The sequence below is a fragment of the Anas acuta genome, chromosome 1 (genome assembly GCF_963932015.1).
Source record: "Anas acuta chromosome 1, bAnaAcu1.1, whole genome shotgun sequence".
In the NCBI taxonomy this organism is placed as follows: domain Eukaryota; kingdom Metazoa; phylum Chordata; class Aves; order Anseriformes; family Anatidae; genus Anas; species Anas acuta.
The window spans coordinates 14115490-14138657 of record NC_088979.1 but is presented as its reverse complement, the minus strand read 5'-3'; the positions used below and the strand labels follow the sequence as shown (position 1 = coordinate 14138657).

Here is a 23168-nt window from a genome sequence, read left to right as displayed (position 1 = left end):
ATTCACTGACTTGTTTTGCATATCTACATAGGATGAAAATGATGGTACTCTAACAGGAAGTATTTCTCTATGCTGAACATAAAAGGAGTGTCAGGTGATGATGTACACTCTCTGCATTTGGTGGTATAAATCCCACCCATATACCACCAAGGTAGCTCATATCTTTTTAGAGTGTAAATAAATATAATAAGTATACAAAATAAGTGTTTAAGTATTTATAGTCAAACTATTACTTCCTAAATATGCACTTAGGTTTGACCGTGTCCATCTCCTTAAGCTATATATCCATTCCACAGAACTGATGATTAAGAGATGGTTCTTTAGAAGCTACCTGTGGAAAGACTTAACAAATGTCAATTGTATGTTACTGTATGTTGTTGTCTGTGTTGATACATGGCTGTACTTCAGAGGTTTCCTGGTCATACCTAGTCAACAGCTCCTGCAGTTTCACAAGTGGCTGTTGGTTAATATCTGTTAACATCTGAGTGCATTTCAACAACCTGGAATCTTTTGCAGTTAAAGCATGAAAAGAGTTGCATGTGACATTGACATCCTGGAAAATGTTGTCCTATTATTGGCAAATAATTATATGAGTTTCCACAATCCCCACCTACAGTGGGGATTTGTGTGAGATTGGTTTCGCCAAACTGAAGGCCAATATGGACATCCATATTCGGGCTAATCTTTAAGCTTCCTTTGGAGATCTATAGGCTATTAAAGAACTCCAATTTGGACATTAAGGTTAAGATAAATCACATCCTAAAGTACCCATTTTTTTCTCCAGTGCCCAAGACCAGAGTGTACACTACTTGCTATGCTGGATCTCTACACTTTAGAATCTAATTAGTCAAATGAATCCTTTCTTCACAGTTTTTCAGCAGTTTGCTGTCTGTTGGGTGTTTTGATCACAGGCAGCAACATGTGTTTTTTTTTACATGTTGCATTTTTCTGCTACTAATGTTTTTAGTTTTTTCTACCTTCATTATTTTTCTACCTTCATTACTTCATTAATTTTTCTACCTTCATTGCTGTCCTACCAGTTCAGATCTAGGACCAGGCAAAGAATAAGAGAAAACATACAGTGTAAATTTCATCAAGGCAATGTGCTGTAATACTTTCACTGAAATCAGAATGATGGGATGATTGAAATACAAATGTAATGCTTCTTATGTTGGTAGAATACAGCATTCAGGGATCAGAAGAACAAATAGTACTTTAATGATGTATACTTCTGAAATAGTTGGTGTGCTTTTAAAGTACACTCGATGTTCAAATCCTATGATCCATAGTTATTTTATAAGAAATATAACTTTCACTGACAAAAAAAAAAAAGATAAAAAGATGTCAATTTTATCATTTTAGATATTTATATTAATTATGTAATTAATCACTTAAAAATGGTGACCATGGAACAATTGTGACACACTGACATAAAAATAACTGGAAATACTGATTTGTAGAAGCCAGAATCATTTTCTGAAATATATTAGCTATGCAGCATTTTTACTATTGTCAGTTCCTGTACTTAGACACGAAGACTTTATGCCTTTCAGAATGTTACTGTGGTAAACATTCCTGGAAGACCAAATAAAGCCAATGTAAAATACTAACCCTTATTTTGCAGTTCATGATGGCTTCTGTAAAACAGGACTTAATTATGGTTTTTGTTTGGTGGTTGGTTGGTTGCTTGAAGGTGATAGAATAAATAGGGAAATTACTAAGTTTAAAACAAAACAAACCACACCCAGTATTACAACTTTTAACTAACCAGAAGTGAATGAAAACAGTGTAGCTACATTTAACTGATCAGTTTTGTAGATCGCATAAATATAATATGCATAGGTTGCTGTCTGGAGAAGTAATTTTTGGAAGGAAAAAGACGGTGCAGTGTTCACAACAAAAGGCAAGATGATTTTCTAATAAAGGAGAAAGAATCAGTTAAGGATATTGCAAACACTGGAAGTGGTTTGTTGAAGAGAAGAAAAGCAATGCAAGATATATGGTAGTTTGAAAATGCTGTTTCCCTTCCAAAGAAACCATTTTTGGTTTGTCCACTTAGCAAACAAAATTAGGCAGAGGACTGTAAGATATGCTTACAAGTTAACTACAAATTAACGGATAATGGACTGGAAGTGTAACAGAAGTTTGTTGTAAGTAGAGTTATATGAAAAATTAGTTATCAATCTGCTTAGCAAAGTAAAGTAGAATATAGGAAATATTAGATTTGACTTAGGAATGAATGTTTTATAGTTGTGCTTTCTTTTTGAACAAAACATTTTTACTCAACTTGCTTTTTTCATTGTATGTAGTTAAGGCAAAGAAATGAAAGACTAGCTTCACAAAGATGAAGGAATTGGTAGTACTTGTTAATGCTCACAATCCCCATCACTGAGTACATAGAAGAAGTAAGGCAGTCACCCAGGATGTAAGAGCTGTGTTCATCATGTCTGGAGTGAGTCAGACACACCCTTTTCTCCTTGCAGCTCATTAGGCCAAAGGATGACTTGGGCTGTAATCATTCTTCACTGTTTTCACTTTAAACTATATTGTTATGAGGGGAGGAATTCCATATTATTTCAGCAAGAAAAAGAGTCCAGGATGGAACATATTCCCAAGTTACTCTTCTGCCCACTGAACCCTTGGCTGTGAAGCAGATCTGCATTAGTAGCACATTTATTATACCACTATGGACTTTATATAGAGTAGCTGGTTATTTGTGTAAGTGCATCTGTGCTGAACTGCTGCCAGTCTGTGCAGAAGCAATGCACTTGTTTGCAAACTCTCCTTTCCTCCTGTCTGAAAACAAAAGTACTTTATAGGGCTGTAGTCAGGACACCTGCTTAATATTTGGGAAAAAAATTAACTTTGATTTTGATGGTCAAGGAGGGAAATGTAATGTGAGTCCCTCAGTAAATACTGTTTTCTTTACAGACAGGGTAAGGTCAGTGGGGAATATGGTTTGTTGTTAAGTCGTTAGAGTTTCAGCCTCACTTCAGTGACATCTTTATTTCTGGAGAAATTGTTAGCACTGAAGTGAAGTTGGTGTTAAATAATTTAAAAATGATGTTTGAGGTGTGTGGAATATTGGAGATTGTAATGGTCTGTAATGGCATACAGGGACATGAAGAGAATACTTTGAGTATTACAAACTCTGTAATATAGGTTCCTAGTTCTCCAAGACCCATGCACATAAGCCCACATTGTGACATGCAAGCTTGACACAAATTTGCTTTTTTGCACATGGGAACAGTATAAATAGAGCAGTGGTTAATTTAGATCAGAGCAAAGGTCAGTCTAGCTGTTTTTCTCATTTCTGATGAGGAACTAGGCTAGACTGTTTGCGAACTAGGCTAGACTGTTTGCCTAGTTATGGAAAACAGTGATAGAATCGGCCCAAATCCAGAGTAATGTGCACCTTAATATAGTATATTAGCTTCCAGAAGTCAGTCATTCTCAGAAGCTACATCTGGACCATTGTGTTTAGTACACATAGGCAAAACTATTTTCCATTTTATTTATTTTAAAATCATTTTTATTATCAGCTTTCACATGAATGCCTGACAGGGATTTAGTGAAAAAGTAAATCCTTTGATTTTAATATTTGCTTATATAATTAGCACTTTCTATTTCTTATGGTATGAAAAACACTGCAAGAGGAAAAGAACATGTTGGGAGTAATTTATTGAACAGAAGCTGAAGGTTGGCTTTCATGAAGGAAAATGTTGACATTGAGAGGTACTTGGCCATAAAATAATTTACAAAGAGATGCATTAGATATCTTCTGGTTTTAGGCAGAAAAATAAAAATAAAAATAGACTAAACAGAACAGTGTGGTATGTAGTGTGAACAGAAGTCCTCCAGTGGTTGGAACAGGATGGTTTCATAAGAAAGCATTGATAAGTAAAAATGGTATGGGGAAACAAAATCAACTATGGGAGAGAGAGAAGACTTGAGAAAGTGCTTTTATTTGCAGACAGGAGGAAATGAGAGTTTGCAAACAAGCATGTTGCTTCTGTGCAGACTGGCAGCAGTTCAGCACAGATGCACTTACACAAATAACTGGCTGCTGGCATGTGATACTCCTTGTGCAGATACATTTTCCATCTTTGCATATCTGCAAAATTTCATGAACTTGTTAATTCATTTGAATCATTTTAAATAACTTACAGTATGGCAGTGAGCTCAGTTAATAACCAGATTTTAAAGACACTGTATGTGCAGCATTTCTCAGAGCTGTAGTACTATTACTGCAGCTTTACAGTCACAGCAAAAACTGTGACTGATTGTGTTTGTGTGTGCAGACCATACACATCTTAATCACTTTCTCATATACACTTGCCAATGTAGCATTAGTTATTGAAGTACTTAAAACTGCAGTTGACTGACTACATTAGTACTTCTGCCTTTGCCAAAATAAAACTTTGATGGAGGTTAAGAAAAATGGTACCCTACAAGAATCTGGAATGGATGAGTAGCAGATGAAATCTCTGTATTTTCTCCATATTTAATCAAATCTACATTACAAATTGAAGCTTTGAGGTCTTGAGAGAGAGCTTTTTTTCACTTTTAAAGATAGGTGAAAAGGAAACATATTCAGGAAACTTAACATTGGGGGAAAACTTCCTAGAAAGTAGCAGTTGTCAGAAAGTTGTTAGATCCATATTTTTGTAAGAAATACAAATACCAGCTTTTGCTTTCTCACCTGGGCCCTAGTGACTGGACAACTATCTCGGTTTTTGTGTTTTATCTCCTAGTTATAATAACATATAAAAGATGCTGGGTGACATGCTACAATTGAACAGGAATTTTGTCTTGGCAGGGGTCTTTAGATACTTCATTAGTACATGTATTTAACATTACTGCAATATTCACATATTTAAGCAAATCAGTGAAAATAAAGGCCATCCTAAGGACTGAGATGCAACAAGCAATTCTAAATGATATATTTTCAAATAAATGTTTAGGTATGCCATCAAAATTTTCCAAATAGCTTAATTGAAATTTGAAATTAATTTGAAATTAATTAATTTGAAATTGATTCCCATGATCTGGAAATTAACTAAATATCTGGCATGTTTTCCATTTCTTACACAACCTGTCCTTCATGTAGTGACTGACACTTAAATATTAATGTCAAGCAAGTAATGGCTTCTCAGAATCCAGCTCTTGACAATGGTAGAAACACAGATACAGTTTCATGTGAGATTTGTATATCTATATGAGATCCAGTCAGATGACTTTGATGACTAAAAAAGCCCTGACAGGTGAGACTAAGTGAAATACTAAATAATTAAACCGTATATATATATATATATATGTATATATATATTTAAAACAAAAAGCTTCAGCTCTTTTTTTGTAATATACTTTAGATTGGGAAGTGTCAGGGGAGAGATTGGATAGCTTTTTCCTTTTTTTTTATTAATTTCATACTAGTTTCTTCTTTATGGAAGAAACAAACTAGGTAAACACACAATAAAGGTTAGGTTACTGGAAATTATTAGATTTCAGATACAGTTTATGAAATAAATAGGAGTGAAATAATACTTTTTGAAGATCAAAGGAAATTCTTACTGCACCTAAATTCCAACAATGGTGCTTCATTTCTCTCATGGTATGCACTGAATTTACTTAATCTGTTCTATAACTCAGAGATGGTATGCTGTATTCACTAGAACATAGGAACATTCAAGAGCAGTTTTGATAATTGTGACTCATTTATGATTTGGTCAGCAGATGGGAAAAAATTGTTCTGTCTTGGATTTATAATAACTGGTGAGTTGTTACATAATGATGAAGTATTTCCTACATTTTCAGTTAATGTGGAGGTTGGATCTACTGATAAAGCCTAAGTTGTGAAGAGGTTTCTAAGAGCTGTAGTGAACCTTAAAAGTGTAACTGCAAATTCTAAATTTTACAATGTATTGCACTGTTGATTTGTAACAATCTTAGATGTGTAATATTTAAAAGCTGTTATATAATATAACTGCTATTCAATAATGCAGGCTGTTAAAATGTGTATAGATCAAGTTGTTAATTCCCATTTTACCAATTAATTTATTGTTCCAGCATGAACATTGTTGCCATTACTGCTTCTACCGAAGTTTCTTAGCCTCCTTTAGCAGTGAGCACACATACTTGGGGTATTAAGTATGCAAAACACATATTAGTATCAAAAGCAAAGTTTAAATACTAACATCATTCTAGAACATATGGACATTTTCTTTGAGAGTTTGAAGAGGAGTATTTCATGATATGGCACTAACTTTAGTAGATAAGTATTTTTCTGTGTCAGCATAGGATGAAAATTAAATCTTGAATGCCTGTAGTTTTGCAAGCTGCTTTTGAGCAGCTGAGCTGGAAATGCATAGTCCATTTTTTGATCTTCCAGTGGACATGGGCTAAAAGGATCCAGACATAAATTCAAAGGGTTCCGCAAAAATGAGGTCCAAAGAGATATTTTTTCAGGGGACAAAAAAACAAACAAATAAAAATACTATAAAACCCACAAATATAACCTAAACCATGCACTTAAGCATTTCTTTGTAGATAAACTGTGCATCAGAATGCCACAATGCAGAAATAATTTGATGGTTTGATGCTTTTAAGTAACAATCTTAAAACTGTTGTTGCCTTTCAAAAGAGCTTTTGTAGCTAATAAATGCAAAGCAAGATGAGGAAAAAATGCAAATAAATGACAAATGTTCAAAATAAGTGTTTTGCCTCCTGCTCTGCTGCCAAAGCAAGACAGATTTTTAGTCATTGGGTTAATTTTGATAACGTTTCCTGTATGAAGATATCCAGGATTAGAAGTAATAGGAGAAATTAAATGAGCTTTTTTTGTAATTTAGTACATTATTAAATATTTTTAAAATTCCAGGCAGTGTATAAGAAAATTACTTGTTGTTTTCTAAAACAATAGAAACTGTTAAGAATTTTAGGAAGTCAGGTTTCTTTCATTAAATCTAAACAAGTTGCTCTTAAAAGTAAAGGTAAGAAGTAAATTAATTTTTGAAAAGATGTTACCACAGAAGCAAACGGAATGCTTCATGTGTTTTAGCACCAGTCTTTTGTTGTTAGAATAGAGTGGTCTTCTCCTGCATTTGCATCTGAGGAGTCATTTTCAGTTTGTCTTTCTCCTGTTTAGAAAAGTTATTGGTGAAGAGTTGCTCACTTGACCAAGTGCAGATAAAGGATGGAATAAGATTATAAAGAAAAAAATAACACCAGCTGAATAAAATAATTGTCTCAGACTTGTGTGCTCCTGGTGACATCAGATGGCTAAGTCAGAGTAGTACCAATCTAAAAATAAATAAAAATCTAAAAGTGGTGCTGTGGATGCCTGTTATATTTGCAGGTCTACATCCACAATATTCTACAGGGGAAATATCCCTGATATTGGTACTTCCTACAGTTATACATTTTATCCTTTTTTTTTTTTTTTGGTCTTAAAAGAAACATCTTTTATGCTTTGATGTAAGAAAATGAAAATACAGGAACAGATAGAGGATGGTGTGCAAAAACAGGAAGGATCTTAGAGTTAAACCTTAGAGGATAAACTGAGGCTTAATGCGAAGATTTGTTCTGTTTTCTTCTTACAGCTTTGTTTACTCATTCAACATTAACATGAATCACAGAAATGATCACTATTATACAAAAGCATAAAAATATACTTTTTTGTTCTCTTCAAGAAAAATTATAATTGAAGCTTGTTTTGAGAAAGAATGTTATTATATCAGCTGGATTTCATGTTTTGCTAATAAAATGACTGTTGTGCTGGAAGCTAATTTCATTTGAAAGATTCCATTTTAATACACTAATGACAGCTTCTTCCTAACTGAGTGATTCAGAATTAAACAATAAACTGGAGTTGCCATTCCTAAGAGCTAACGTAAACCAAAAAGTTACAGCCTTCCTCTGTTTGTCCTCTGTTGGCTTCATATGTTCAGTTGGTGTCTCAGCAGGTGTTGTGCAGAACTGATTCTCCAGCAGAGGTAATTTACTCTGCTTAAAGGGCTATTTTTTGCACTGCATAATGCCCCAACTTCTTTGTTCAGTTTTGTTGGAAACTCTTTATCAATCCATGCAAAAAATACTTAATTAACTTTGCAATTAGGAACAGTAAAGTACAAGGAAAAACAAACAAACAAACAAACAAAAAAAAAAAAAAAACAGAAGGAAATCTGTCCTCATGCTTGATTTAGATTAGAAATATTGATTAATATTTTAAGCGGTTTGTACTGCCTGTTAATTATTTTGGAATTATGTAGATAGGGAATGTCACTCTTAAATAGGCCAAAGAAACTTTATATTTAAGTAGTAACAGATGATTATTTAATAGCTAACAAAACGAATGGGTTCTGTAATGGATCATTTATACTTTTTTTTTTTGACTCCTCTATTATTTTTGCAACATTAATACACAGAAATAATTTTGTCATGTTAGAAAACATATTAATCTTGTTTTTCTCTTGCCTGCAGGGCAGCACAATTATTTATGTGCTGGAAGAAATGACTGCATAGTTGATAAAATTCGTAGGAAGAATTGTCCAGCATGTCGCTTGAGGAAGTGCTGTCAAGCCGGTATGGTCCTGGGAGGTGAGCTGCTTTTCAAATCTCATTGAGAAAAATAGGCAGTCAAGAGCACTAGCTTCAATCCCTTGAGTTTAATATTCCTTTGATGCTTTAAGAGAAAGAACCACATTAAAATGTTATTTTGGAAGAATTACCTGGTGTTTAAAATAAGTTAAAATGCTTATATATTTTTTTTAACGAAAGCCTGGAAATCCGGAAACAAAAATATCTTTGTGTCATATAATGTATCTTTACACTCATTTTGTTGCAACAACAGGAATTGTGTCTTTGGTGTTTATTTATTAATAGATTTGGATCAGAGAATTCAAGCTGGAAAAAAAATGAAGAAGCAAATTGAGATCAACACTAAAATCAGAAGTCAGGACTATCCCCACACTTTTTTTCTGTACTCTTTGTCATTGCTTTGTGTAGAATTCAACAAGTTTATATCCTTCTGTTCCAACAAAGAGGACCAGGCATATATGTATATATATATATATTTTTTTTTTTTTCTTTTTCCCATATTTTTCATGACATTTTAGCTATATGAAGTTTTGGACCAGCTCAAGGCTTGAAAATACACAACTGAAACTATAAGAAAATGATATAAAGGTAGTAGAAAGCAAGAAAGAAAGTATTTTCAAATTGAATTAAAAATAATAATAAAGAAGGAACAGACAAAATATGATTTATTTCTAACATGTTTTAGTTCATCAAACAGTTCTCTCTCTGCATTTATGTATTGCTTTTTTTCCCTGAAGGAAGAACTGGCATTATATGCTGTTGGTAATTTCATTATTTTTCTGTGCCTGTGTCCATTCATAAATTAACATTTGTATGTAGTTTGCAGGCTGACATTTTGATTGCACAGCTGTATGTTTTCAGATCCTGCAGTACTGTATTGCTGCTGGAGTATTTTGCATACACGGTCGTCATGTCATTCTTACATTTTATATGTTTATCAGTGATGTAAATCAGTAGTTCCCTACCAGTGAGCAGCTGTTGCTGGCTCTCTGCATTTCATCCTCTGTAAGAGACAGTGCTGCACCTCCAGGGAGCAGTCTGTGTAACGACAGGAGGGAGAGGCAGTGCTGCGATATGGATTCTGTTTTGTGTATTGCTCCTGAACCTCCCTGAAACCTTCAACACTACCTCTCCTTTGAGTCCTCTTCTTCAAACTAGATCCCTCTCACCCCACAGCACTGGAAATAGAACAGTGACAGACATCAATGTAATTGGTGTTACTGTCTGTTGCTCCTTCCTGCACCTTGGGAGAGCAGTGCTTCCTCTTGGTAAAAAGAATGGAGCTGCCAAGGATGTTGGTGGCACTGGGCTGGGGAAGGAGGAACAAAGTTAAGAGAACATGTTGTGGTGGTTTAACACCAGTAGGTAGCTCAGCACCACCATAGCACTCCCCCTTCTCAGAAAAACAAGGGGAGAAAATATGATGAAAAAAAAAAAATCTTATGGGTTGGGATAAGGACAGGGAGATCACTCACCAATGACAGTCACAGGTAAAGCAGACTCAGCATAGTGAGATTATTACCTACTGCTACCAGACTAGAGAAGTAAGAACTAAAAGCAAACTAAAAACAAATTTCCCCCATCCACCCTATTCTACCTCCTCTTCCCCAGCAGCAGAGGGGAACAGGGAATGGGGGCTGTGGTCAGACCCTCATGCATCGTCTCCGCTGCTCCTTCATGGTCCCTCTCTGCCCCTGCTCCACGTGGGTTCCCTCCCACGGGATGCTGTCCTTCCCAAACTGAGCCTGCGGGAGTTGCCCACAGGCTGCAGCTCTTCAGGAACTGGTCCCATATGGGACTGTATGTCCAGATGCAGCCTTTCAGGAATGGATGAAAACAAACGGGTACAAGACTATGGGACCCGATCCCATGCATCCTAGGGTCCTAAGGGAGCCGTTTGAAGTAGTTGCCACTGCAAGTAGTTGCCACTCTGTCCACCATATTTGAAAAGTCTTGGCAGTCAGGTGAAATCCCTGGTGACTGGAAAAAGGGGAACGTCACTCCATATTAAAAAAGGATAGAAAGGAAGACCTGGGGAACTACAGACTAGTGAGCCTCACCTCTGTGCCTGGCAAGATCATGGAACACATCCTCCTGGAAGCAGTGTCAAGGCATGTGCAGGACAAGGAGGTGATGTGAGGCAGCCAGCATGGCTTTACCAAGGGCAAATCCTGCCTGATCAATCTACTGGCCTTCTATGGTGGAGTGACTGTATCAGTCGACAGGGCAAGACCAACTGATATCATCTAACTTCCATAAGGTGTTTGATGTGATCCAACAATACATGCTGATCTCTAAACTGAAGAGAGAGATATTTGAAAGGTGGACCATTTGGTGGATAAGAAGTCGTCTGAATGGCCACAGACAAATAATTGACAATGGCTCTATGTCCAGGTAGAGGCTGGTGACAAGCAGTATCCCTCAGGGGTCTGTCTTGGGACCAATGGTGTTTAATATCTTTGCCAATGACATAGACAGTGGGATCAAGTGCACCCTCAGCAAATTCACAGATGACACCAAGCTGAGCGGTGCAGTCAGTACAACAGAAGGAAGGGAAGCCATAAAAAGGGACCTTCACAGCTAGATAAGAGGGCCCACATAAACCTAACAAGGTTCAGCAAGTCCAAGTGCAAAGTGCTGCACCTGGGTTTGAACAATCAACCTGGACATGAGTACAGACTGAGAGAAGAACTCATTGAGAGCCCTGTGGAGAAGGACTTGGGCTTCTGGTGGATGAAAAGCTCCACATGAGCCAGCAGTGGGCACTTGCAGACCAGAAGGCCAACTGCATCCTGGGCTGCATCAATAATGGAGTGGGCAACTGGTAGAGGGAGGTGATTGTCCCCCCCTGCTCTGCCGTTGTGAGGCCTCATTTGAAGTCCAGCATCCACCCAGGTCTGGGGCTCCCAGCACAAGAAAGTTGTGGATCTGTCAGAGTGGGTCCAGAAGAGGGCCATGAAGATGATCAGAGGTCTGGAGCACCTCTCTTAGGAAGAAAGGCTGAGAGAACTGGAGATGTTCAGCCTGCAAAAGAGAAGACTCTGGAATGACCTCATTACAGCTTTTCAGTACTTAAAGGGGGCTGATAAAAAAGATGGAGAGCAACTTTTTACATGGGTGGACAGTAGTAGGACAAGGAATTAACATTCTAAACTAAAAGAGGGTAGGTTCCTATTATATGTTAGGAGGAAATTCTTCACTCACAGGGTGGTGAGGCACTGGAACTGGTTGCCCAGAGAAGCTGTGGATGCCCCATCCCTGCGAGATGTTCAAGACCAGGTTGGGTGGCATCCTTTCAAGGGATATCTGGGTTGGAAGTAAACGATCTTTAACATCTCTTCTAACACAAGTCATTCTATATGGTTCTAGAACTGCTCTCCAGTGTGAGTCCCCCACGGGTGGCAGCTCTCCCCAGGCCCCCTGCTCCTGTGTGGGCTCCTCTCCAAGGGCTGCAGCTCCAGCCCGGGGCTTGCTCCTGCGGGGGCTCTCCATGGGCCGCAGCCTCCTCCAGGCCACATCCACCTGCTCCACTGGGGTCTCCTCCATGGGCTGCAGTGTGGAGATCTGCTCCATGTGGGACCCATGGGCTGCAGGGGGACAGCCTGCTCCACCAGGGGCCTCTCCACGGGCCTCAGGGGAACTTGTGCTGCATGCCTGGAGCACCTCCTGCCCTCCTGCTGCAATCACCTTGGGGGCTGCAGGGCTGCTTCTCTCTCAGCTCTCACCCCTCTCTCCCAGCTGCTGTAGCACAGCAGATTTCCCTTTCCTTCAATCTGCTCTCCCAGAGGCTCACCCAGTGTTGCTCATGGCTCAGCTCTGGCCAGCAGAGGGTCCCTTTTGGAGATGTCTGGAGCTGGCTCTGATCTGACATGGGGTATCTGCTGGGCTTTGCTCACAGAGGCCACCCTGAAGCATCCCCCTCCACTCCCCCACCCCCCACCCAAAATGTGCATTTCTATCTTTCAGATGGAACTTCCATAGATGAACTTCTCTTTTACTCCTAATTAGTTTCCTAATGCTAGCCTTCAGACAAAAAACAAAGACCTTCAGCATAGTTTAATCATGATAAGAAAGACTGAGATTTTACAGAATGTTAACGATGAGATTCTCTGTGGGAATATTGTCTTTAAGTTCTATAAGTTTGGTTTCATAACCAAACAAGTTAATCAATCCACTTTCTAATCTTCTACCTAATAGGATAGTAGAAAGTTGTGTCAAGTCCTTGAATAAACACACACAGCTTTTTATTTCCTATCAGTGGATCTGTGATTTTCCCAGGCTGACTATCACTGATTCCTTGTTCTGCTGTACTGCTAAATTATCACATTATTCATTGTTTCAGTCAGCTTTCAGTCCACATTGCAGTGATTAGATGTAGACAAATCTTAATTAATTTTCCAGGTAATATTTTATGAGGTAGTGTCAAAAGGCTTATTAAAATCAAGATGTATTACTTCTGCTTTTCTGATTTGTTCCTCTATTTTGTATACACCCTCCTAAGGTGTACACAGCTTGTTCTTCTACACAAAACGTAAGAGCACAGTGACCTTAAAGTCGGAGCCACAGTGTTCTGTCAAGAATAATAAATTGTTGACGTTTTCCACCTGATTAGAGGGTATGGGAAAAGATAGTGAGATGTTAGCCTTTTACTAGAAATCGAGCCATTTTAAAATAAAATTTCCACTATCAATCATGTCTGATTTGCTGCTTGATTCTGTATACCTAGTTAAAATAATACTAAAATACAGAATTATGTATTATGGAGAAAATCATAATGTATTTGTTAATGAGATAAAATAGATATTAATTTTGTTATTTATGTCTTGTTATGTCTATTTATACATGCAGTATACAAATACAGTATCACTTTCTATTAGTAATAAATCAAGGGTAAGGGAACTGTGAGTAGCAGGAAGCTGCTTCAGTGACTGGCCACCAGTAAATATTATCCTACTTATTACAAATTAATAAAAATATTACAAAGAAAAGGTATTCTGTTTAAATGTGCAGATTGGTTTTTACTAAGATGAATAGTTGCCAGGGTGGATTAGTATTCTTTTTACATTACAAGACTTAGCAGAGGCATTTGTTTATCTTAAAGCAGGAAATTATTGAATGTTTTTGTAAGCTGCAGTTGAAAAACTAGGCCGTAGTCAAATATTTGTTGCTTTCCTTATGTCCTTAAGAGTTTGCATTAATTTGACATGGTCTCCTTGTGGTAGATGGAAAGTTTACTGTGAGTTATCAGTAGTCACCTTTCCAGTAGATAGGTAACAAGTGAGGTTGCTTTACTGGTGGCTGTTAAGCAACATAATTAGAAATAAACACATAACTAATTCTTCAAGTCAGTGCAACATTAATTCAGATACATTCAATCACTTGGAAACATGGGTACTTATTAACTACTAACATTTCCATGTGATAAGTACTCTGTTTGGTTTCTTTCTTTCTTTGTTCTCTGAACTGTAAAAGTATCTGAAACCATTATTTCAGAAAATACCTGAAATCATTATTTATGAACTATTGAATTAATTATTCCTTCTCTGCTTTCCTTCATACCTAAACAATACTTAGTGGGAAATTCCCAGCATTTTTAGGTCTGTATATAGCTTTGTTATGGTAGAAATTGGTCCTAGGTCTCTTGAGATATTATCATACTGCCTTGTTTGCCTTGTTTTTTTTTTTGTTTTTTTTTTTTTTGTTTGTTTGTTTGTTTGTTTTTGTTGTTGTTGTTTTTTTGTTTTGTTTTGTTTTGTTTTCTGGTTTGTTGGTTGGCTTGGTTTGGTTTGGTTTGGTTTGGTTCAGATATATAAGGTGTAATGTATACGCTGGCGTTTGGTTCATTAGGAAGGAGTCACTGATCAGGAATATTTATATCTTTACCTCAGGTGATAAAATGAACATAAGATTGTTGGGACACTTCATACAAAACTAATTAAACTCACAGTCAAGTCAGTGGGACTATGAACTTTGACTTCATTGGATAATGACTGTTCCTGAAGAGCTTATCCTTCTTACTTATGCTATTAATAACATGTTTCTTGAAATTTTGTTTAGCATTTTAGCATTTATTTTATCTCTGGATTCTAACTACTATTTTAATTTAAATTGAAGTTTTGTCATTTTGTATACAATTTTTATTTATTTTTTAATGATTAAGTATGCATATTTGTGATAGGAAAACACTAAACGCTTTTATTTTCTTTTTTTTTTTTTTAAAGCAGATTTTAACTTTTTGGGTTGCACTCATCTGCTTAATGCTGTCTGGTTCAAAAACAAGAGGATTCATTCTACCTTCAGCTATGCCAGCAGGCATCAAGAGTAGTTAATCAAAGTCATAGACTGTATAAAATATGTAGAAAAAACACAAGGAATCTTCCTATGGTTGATGTATTAATCTAGCTTGATGTTATACTATTAATGCACTAATTGATGTTTTGATAAGGTCAGTGTAACTCTCTAATTGTTCATCTTTGATACTCTAAAATGGAGACGCTGGATTTTCATAAAATGTAGTATCTTGTATAATATGGGAGCATCTGAAGAAAATGGAATAGACATGTTCTTAAGTAAAGGTACTTTTATTGAAGCCTTCTGTTTTAGTATGTAGTTTAAGAGACAGAAACTTTCCAAGGAGGGAAGTAATTGATAAGTCTGACTATGCTAATATTTCTACATTCCTTCTGTGACCAGTTGAGAAAGTATTCAGATCACATGCTGAAGTTGAAGTGTGCTTCCTTACTCCACTGTCCTAGAGCCTCTTTTGTGCATAGGTTGCATGGGTTCATGTAACTCTGTTTCATTTCTTTAGGATGCTCTATTTCCCTTGTATAATCTTTCACTTTAAAACAAAAGTACTATTTTTTAGAAGATAATTTGATATGCGTATTATAAATGGAATCTCAATTCAACTAAGCACACTGTTATACTTCTACTACCTTTCACCTCCAAAAGTAAATTTTAGGGTGTTTTTTGCATTTTGCCATTTTAAAAGGCAGTTTCTCAATGGTCCAGCAATTTGACAGTCAAGGAATTTATTTTCAGCCAGTGAATTTGGTGCATCTCTTTTTCTACTCTTGTAAAGTATTCAACCTTAAGTAAAAATATAAAGGTGATTTCTCATTTTTCTTGGAGCAGAAAATTCTTCTTCCTTGCTGTGTTTTTTAAAGTTGAAACATGTAAGCTTCTTGTTTTTCTTGGGAGAATAACTTATCATTTGCTTGCAGTCACCCTGAATCTCTTTAATTGTTTCACTGTCATCTAAATCAGATCATAAGTATCGGCAACCTTATTGCATTTTGTATTTGTTAAGACATGCTTTTTTCACTGAGGAAAACATGTTTGGCAGAACTGAGGAATTTAATGATCTAACAACAGATTTCACCTTTGAGGGTCTATTTAGAGGGAATGTGTTCCATGCAGGGATTTCTACATGGATGCGACTTTTCCTTGAAACATGCTCTTTCTGAGCATTGTTGCCTTTGAGCCTGTGCAGGTTTGATCTTCTGTGTCCATATGGTACACTGCGAGCATGTTGCCATGAAAGAAATTTGAAGAGTTGCTACCTAGAGCTATGTATGTTTACACAGACATACCAGATGTAGTCTTTGAATTTATTTTGGGAAAGCAGTTCAAGGTGGTGTTTTTTGTTTTGTTTTGCCTTTTTTGTTGTTGTTAGTGTTATTCAACTGCAGTATTGAAATAAGAATTGAACTGCAAAAAGTGAAGGGTTTTCTAAGTGTTAGTATGTTTTTACAGTATCTGGTGATTTTCAGTCATCCTTTGAACTCTATTTTAATTCTTGTTAAGAAGATGAAATTATTACATTAAAGATTATCAAGATAGAATTTAGCCATGACACTGAAATGCTTTTATGGAACTGAAGGAAAGGAATTTAGATATCTAATAATTACTTACTTGCCTTTTTCTTCTTGAATGTTAGAGAGAAAAAATAAACAGTATCCTTAATTAACACTGAATAGCAACTGAAATGTAGAGCCAGCTGGCTCAGCTGTCAGCCTGTGATGGAACAGTGGGAACTGAACCAGAAAAGACTTTCTGAGGTTACTGTAACCTAGAATTTATGCAATAATTTTAATGGGTGGGTAACATTCATCTCATAGAGCAAGGAGGATGATATGGAGGAAGAAACTCTTAAGAATTTTCCATGATTATTTCTTAATTATATAAATACTCAACAAATAGGAAACTTATTCAGAAAACAATTTTAGTTTCCTAGTGTAGATGGAAAGTATAATCTAGCACTACTGGAAAATAGTGATGTTTCTGGTTAATTCTTTTTAACAAATTAACGATTTTCTATTTTTCAGGTCGAAAATTTAAAAAATTTAACAAAGTTAAGGTTGTGAGAACATTAGATGTCGCTCTCCAGCAGCCAGCAACCCTTCAAGATGAAAGCCAATCTCTAACCCAAAGGCTGTCCTTTTCTCCAAATCAAGAAATACAGTTTGTTCCCCCAATGATAAGTGTTTTACGAGGCATTGAGCCAGAAGTTGTCTATGCTGGTTATGACAATACAAAACCTGAAACACCAAGTTCCTTGCTGACCAGTCTCAATCATCTTTGTGAGAGGCAACTTCTTTGTGTAGTCAAGTGGTCAAAATTGCTACCAGGTAATAACACTTACATGTAGTGAATTCTAGTTAAGCAAATGTGTCATGGGGCGAGCAGTCAAAAGAGAACATTGCTTGTTTATTGTCTGCATGGTATGTAATTCTTCAGAAATTGTTAAAGGATTAAGTTTCCACTTCATCAGATAATACATGCACTAATCCAATACATTTTAATAGGAGGGCCTTCATAAAAGAAAGCATATTTAGAGTTATTAAAAAAAAAAAAAAGCCCAGAGTGTTCCTATTTTTCCACCATTATAGCAGCTTTTCCATCCTAACCCCTCCTCCTCTACTATTAATTCTTCTGGTGTATTTTTTTTTTCTTAATTTAGTTCTGCATATTCTTCATTCTTATTTTTTTAAAAAGAAACAGGGACGAGCAGTATAAAGAACCAACTGAATTTATGAAGAAACAAAGATTACAAAAAAAAAAAAAAAAAGCAACTCATATTTATATGTCCATGTTCTCTGTCTGGTGATAGGAGCCTGATTCTGCAATCTATAAAAAACAACATATTAAGCTGAAAGCCTGGAAATATGTGAGCTGAACTGATACCTCACTGCTGAAGGAAAGTGTGATACCACTTGTTGCTCCTCCCCATTACAGCTTGGGCTTGTCAGACCTCTTAGCTGAACTGATTCATCTCATTAAGCGAGAAGAAAACAACCTTTATTTATTTATTTATTTATTTATTTATTTATTTATTTACCATCTGATTTTCTGATGCTTTATGAGCTGAACCAGTTCACTGAGGCATAGCATTAATGGCTGGCTTGAAGGAGGTTAACAGGACCAGGTAATGAAGAACAGTACCACTGCTTTTGGTGGCAGGAAGCCGTTAGATTGTCTCTGATACCTTATAGCAATCTTTAAAGCTATCAAAGAGCAAAAGTTATTGTCAAATCCACAGATTAAGATTCTTCTCTGTATTTAAACACAAGAAATATATTAATAGGTGGATGTTTGTTGTATTACAACTGTATCTCTTGTTAAGAACACTTAAGTATAAACTATATTAAATAGGAGTTGATTATCAGCGCTTGTACTCGTGGGGGACTTCAACTTCCCTGACATATCCTGGAAGCACAACACAGCCCAGAGGAAGCAGTCTAGGAGGTTTCTGGAGAAAGTGGAAGATAGCTTCCTGACGCAGCTGATTAGTGAACCTACCAGGGGTGGTGCCCTGCTAGACCTTCTCTTCACAAACAGAGAAGGACTGGTGGAGGATGTGATTGTCGGGAACAGTCTTGGGCAGAGTGACCACGAAATGGTGGAGTTCACTATTCTTGGCGGGGCCAGGAAGGGAACCAGTAAAACCACTGTATTGGACTTTCGGAGGGCTGACTTTGGGCTGCTCAGGACACTAGTTGGTGGAGTCCCATGGGAGGCGGTTCTGAAGGGCAGAGGGGTCCAGAAAGGCTGGGCGCTCTTTAAGAGGCAAATCCTAATGGCACAGGAGCGGTCTATTCCCATGCGCCCAAAGATGAGCCAGCGGGGAAGAAGACCAGCCTGGCTCAACGGAGAATTGTGGCTTGAGCTTAGGAGAAAAAAGAGGGTTTATAATCTTTGGAAAATTGGGCAGGCCACTAAGGAGGACTATAAGGATGTAGCGAGGCTGTGCAGGGACAAGATTAGGAAGGCCAAAGCTCATCTGGAGCTCAATCTGGCTACTGCTGTTAAAGATAACAAAAAACGCTTTTATAAATACATCAACACAAAAAGGAGGACTAGGGAGAATCTCCATCCTTTACTGGATGCAGGGGGAAACTTAGTTACAAGAGATGAGGAAAAGGCGGAGGTGCTTAATGCCTTCTTTGCCTCAGTCTTTAGCGGCAAAACCGGTTGCTCTCTGGATACCCAGTACCCAGAACTGGTGGAAGGGGACGGGGAGCAGGATGTGGCCCTCACCATCCACGAAGAACTGGTTGGTGACCTGCTATGGCACTTGGATGTGCACAAATCAATGGGGCCGGAGGGCCCCAAGGGTACTAGGGACACCAAGGGTACACCCAAGGGTACTGAGAGAACTGGCAGAGGAGCTGGCCAAGCCCCTATCCATCATTTATCAGCAGTCCTGGCTATCGGGGGAGGTCCCAGCTGACTGGCAGCTAGCAAATGTGACGCCCATCTACAAGAAGGGCCGGAGGGCAGACCCGGGGAACTACAGGCCGGTCAGTTTGACCTCAGTACCAGGGAAGCTCATGGAGCAGATCCTCTTGGGAGTCATCATGCGGCACTTGAAGGGCAAGCAGGCGATCAGGCCCAGTCAGCATGGGTTTATGGAAGGCAGGTCCTGCTTGACGAACCTGATCTCCTTCTACGACAAAGTGACGCGCTGGGTGGACGAGGGAAAGGCTGTGGATGTGGTCTACCTTGACTTCAGCAAGGCTTTTGACACCGTCTCCCACAGCATTCTCCTCAAGAAACTGGCTGCTCTTGGCTTGGACTGGCGCACGCTTCGTTGGGTTAGAAACTGGCTGGATAGCCGGGCCCAAAGAGTTGTGGTAAATGGAGCCAAGTCCAGTTGGAGGCCAGTCACTAGTGGCGTCCCCCAGGGCTCGGTGCTGGGGCCAGTCCTCTTTAACATCTTCATCAATGATCTGGATGACGGCATTGAGTGCACCCTCAGTAAGTTTTGCCAATGACACCAAGCTAGGTGCGTGTGTCGATCTGCTCGAGGGTAGGAAGGCTCTGCAGGAGGATCTGGATAGGCTGCACCGATGGGCTGAGGTCAACTGTATGAAGTTCAACAAGGCCAAGTGCCGGGTCCTGCACCTGGGGCGCAATAACCCCAAGCAGAGCTACAGGCTGGGAGAGGAATGGTTGGAGAGCTGCCAGGCAGAGAAGGACCTGGGAGTGATGGTGGACAGTCGGCTGAATATGAGCCAGCAGTGTGCTCAGGTGGCCAAGAAGGCCAACGGCATCCTGGCTTGTATCAGAAACAGTGTGACCAGCAGGGCTAGGGAGGTGATCGTCCCCCTGTACTCGGCTCTGGTGAGGCCGCACCTCGAGTACTGTGTTCAGTTTTGGGCCCCTCGCTACAAGAAGGACATCGAGGTGCTTGAGCGGGTCCAGAGAAGGGCAACAAAGCTGGTGAGGGGCCTGGAGAGCAAGTCCTATGAGGAGCGGCTGAAGGAGCTGGGCCTGTTCAGCCTAGAGAAGAGGAGGCTCAGGGGTGACCTTATTGCTCTGTATAAGTTCATTAAAGGAGGCTGTAGCGAGGTGGGGGTTGGCCTGTTCTCCCATGTGCCTGGTGACAGGACGAGGGGGAATGGGCTAAAGTTACGCCAGGGGAGTTTTAGGTTAGATGTTAGGAAGAACTTCTTTACTGAAAGGGTTGTTAGGCACTGGAACGGGCTGCCCAGGGAGGTGGTGGAGTCACCATCCCTGGAAGTCTTCAAAAGACGTTTAGATGTAGAACTTAGGGATATGGTTTAGGGGGTACTGTTAGTGTTAGGTTAGAGGTAGGACTCGATGATCTTGAGGTCTCTTCCAACCTAGAGATTCTGTGATTCTGTGATTCTGTGATAGTGATTATGTACATTATTTTTACCAAAGAAAAAGGAGATGCATTCCTCTTTCCTAAAATAGTCATCTCTGACTTCTAAAAGTTTTGCTTTAATTCTTTCAAAATATTGGAACTGAATAAAAACACAAGAGGTTAATTATCAAAATGGCCAGTGATTGTACAAACCTCACAAATTTCTGACAACTACATCCTCAAAAGCACTCATCTTTCTAACTGTTCCTGGTTTTATAGTTTATGCCCAAAGCTGTAATCTTCAGAACATCTACTCAGCTGTTGTCTAAATGAAAAGTCTAAATGTCTAAATTATAAAGTATTTTATCTTTTAATTCTATTTCCAGGATTTCGGAATTTACATATTGATGATCAGATAACTCTCATCCAGTATTCCTGGATGAGTCTAATGGTTTTTGCAATGGGATGGAGATCATACAAACATGTCAGTGGTCAGATGTTATATTTTGCACCAGATCTGATTCTAAATGAGTAAGTAGACTCTGCTATTGCACAATATGAATGACGTTTTGATTTCTTTGTGTTAATGAGAACGTGAGTTCACTGATGCCAAGATTTCATTCATTATTTGTTGTTTCAAAATTAACAGCAGAGGGAAGTCCTCTGATCACATCAAAGTTCAATAACTTTAGGAAGGAGTGTGTGGGAATCCCAAATATTTTATTGCTGTGGCCAAAAAAAAAAAAAAAAGGAGTAATATTGTAATTATATTAAATAAATATTCTAATTATATAAAAATAATATTGTAATTAGCTAAGAGGTTTTTTTTATTATTTTTTAAGAGTGATACTGTCAGAAAATTTATGTGAACTCATCTTAATAAGACAAGAGTTCATGTTCAATAAATGGAAATAAGTGGGATTTCCTTTGGTCATTGTTGTTTGGGTGGTTTTTGCCAAAAGTTTGTATATAGCCTAAAGTAGTGTTGACACTTTCTGATAAAACTGTGAATTTCAGAAGTACATTTCATGTTATAAAATTGTAATAATCTATCAAGAAAAAGTGAAGATCAAAGATAAAATATTAGAGACTGTTCTTTTGTTTTGATTTTGGAGTGGGATTTTGGTTTGGATTTTCCTTAACTATGCTGATGAATTCAGATAACTTTCATTTCAGTCTTTTTCAGCTCTGCATCTTATTATTATCAAAGCTTTAATTTTAGATATTTTGGTTATTATACATGGGAATCTTCCAGGAAAAGTTAAACAATGTTGTCTTCCTATGTATTTTTTCCTAATATATTTTTCTTATTTTTAAGATCCTAAAAATCTAGTATGAGGTGAAGTAAAAGTTAAACATATTTTCTCATAAGTCATATCTGTTTAAAGGTTAAGAGGTGGACTTTCAGAAGATCTAGGCACTCAAATTTGAAATTGATAGACATCCAGAATTTTGTGAGTGGTGTTATTTATACAAAATGTTCAGTGGAGCAGGCTGTGTAGTTTCTGATCTTTTCTCTTCCAGATAGTTGTATATCACTGTGAGATTATAGAGTAATGAATTCTTTCATCTCCCATGTATATTAAATGTATTGTACGATTGAAACACTTTGAAGGGATGAGACTGAGTGAACTTTGGACTGTATCCTAGTCTACTCTGATATATACTCAGAAATCCAATACGAGATGGCTTTAGGAACTAATAGCGTGTTCTGGGGCATTACCCTGTGTGTATACCACTGCTGCCACCTTATGAAGAAAAAATTTAAGTTCTTTATTCTAGAAGAGGATTGAGATTTATGAACCCTGATTATAATTCCTCATAGACAGCTTCTCGTTTGCAGCTGAATACCATTTACCTAGAGAAAGGTGGACTGCCGACATACAATTCTCTTGGTTGTAGAATATCTCATCAGCATCATGTTAAAAAAGTTATAATCAAAGAGCTGGACAGGAAGAATAACTGGTACACTAAATCAGAGCTACCAATGTTTATTGGGAGAAAAAAAAAAAAAGTTATCTTATAAGGCAGTATAATGTAAGCCACTTCCTTGTCTACAGTGATACATAAGGCTGTACTTCCATGATCACTTTAAGCAAAAGTAACTGCTGAATACCACCAGAAATGTCAGTGCTGTCTGCCTCCTTGCCCTGGTCACGCATGCCCATAATTTCACTTAAGCTGTTTCACTTGCTATCTGTCTGCACTGTAAAACAGATAAAGAAATTATATGTTCTAGAAATGCCATAGGAAAAAAAAAAAGCCAATTGAGCTCATCCCCAGTCTGAGTCACGACATGGGCAGGCAGGCAGTAATGCCAGGAGAGTAGGAGTGCACACCTAGAAGAGGGAAGAGAGAACAAAAATTCCCTCTACAGTGGCAACACACACTTAAGTTATTTGCAAATGACCATGAAACCACATTACAAAGATTGTTTTGCAGCCACTCTGTCATT

At 37.9% G+C, this 23168-nt stretch overlaps 1 protein-coding gene across 2 annotated transcripts in view; it reads left to right on the top strand.

Moving 5' to 3' along the window:
• The window catches only part of PGR (progesterone receptor), a 42668-nt gene that overhangs the window by 8709 nt on the left and 10791 nt on the right, over positions 1 to 23168 (top strand). For both annotated transcript variants that reach the window (XM_068669854.1, XM_068669863.1), the window contains exons 3-5: positions 8482 to 8598; positions 16929 to 17231; positions 21100 to 21244. In XM_068669854.1, the coding sequence (XP_068525955.1) occupies positions 8482 to 8598; positions 16929 to 17231; positions 21100 to 21244 (565 nt within the window). The remainder of the gene's footprint in view (positions 1 to 8481; positions 8599 to 16928; positions 17232 to 21099; positions 21245 to 23168) is intronic.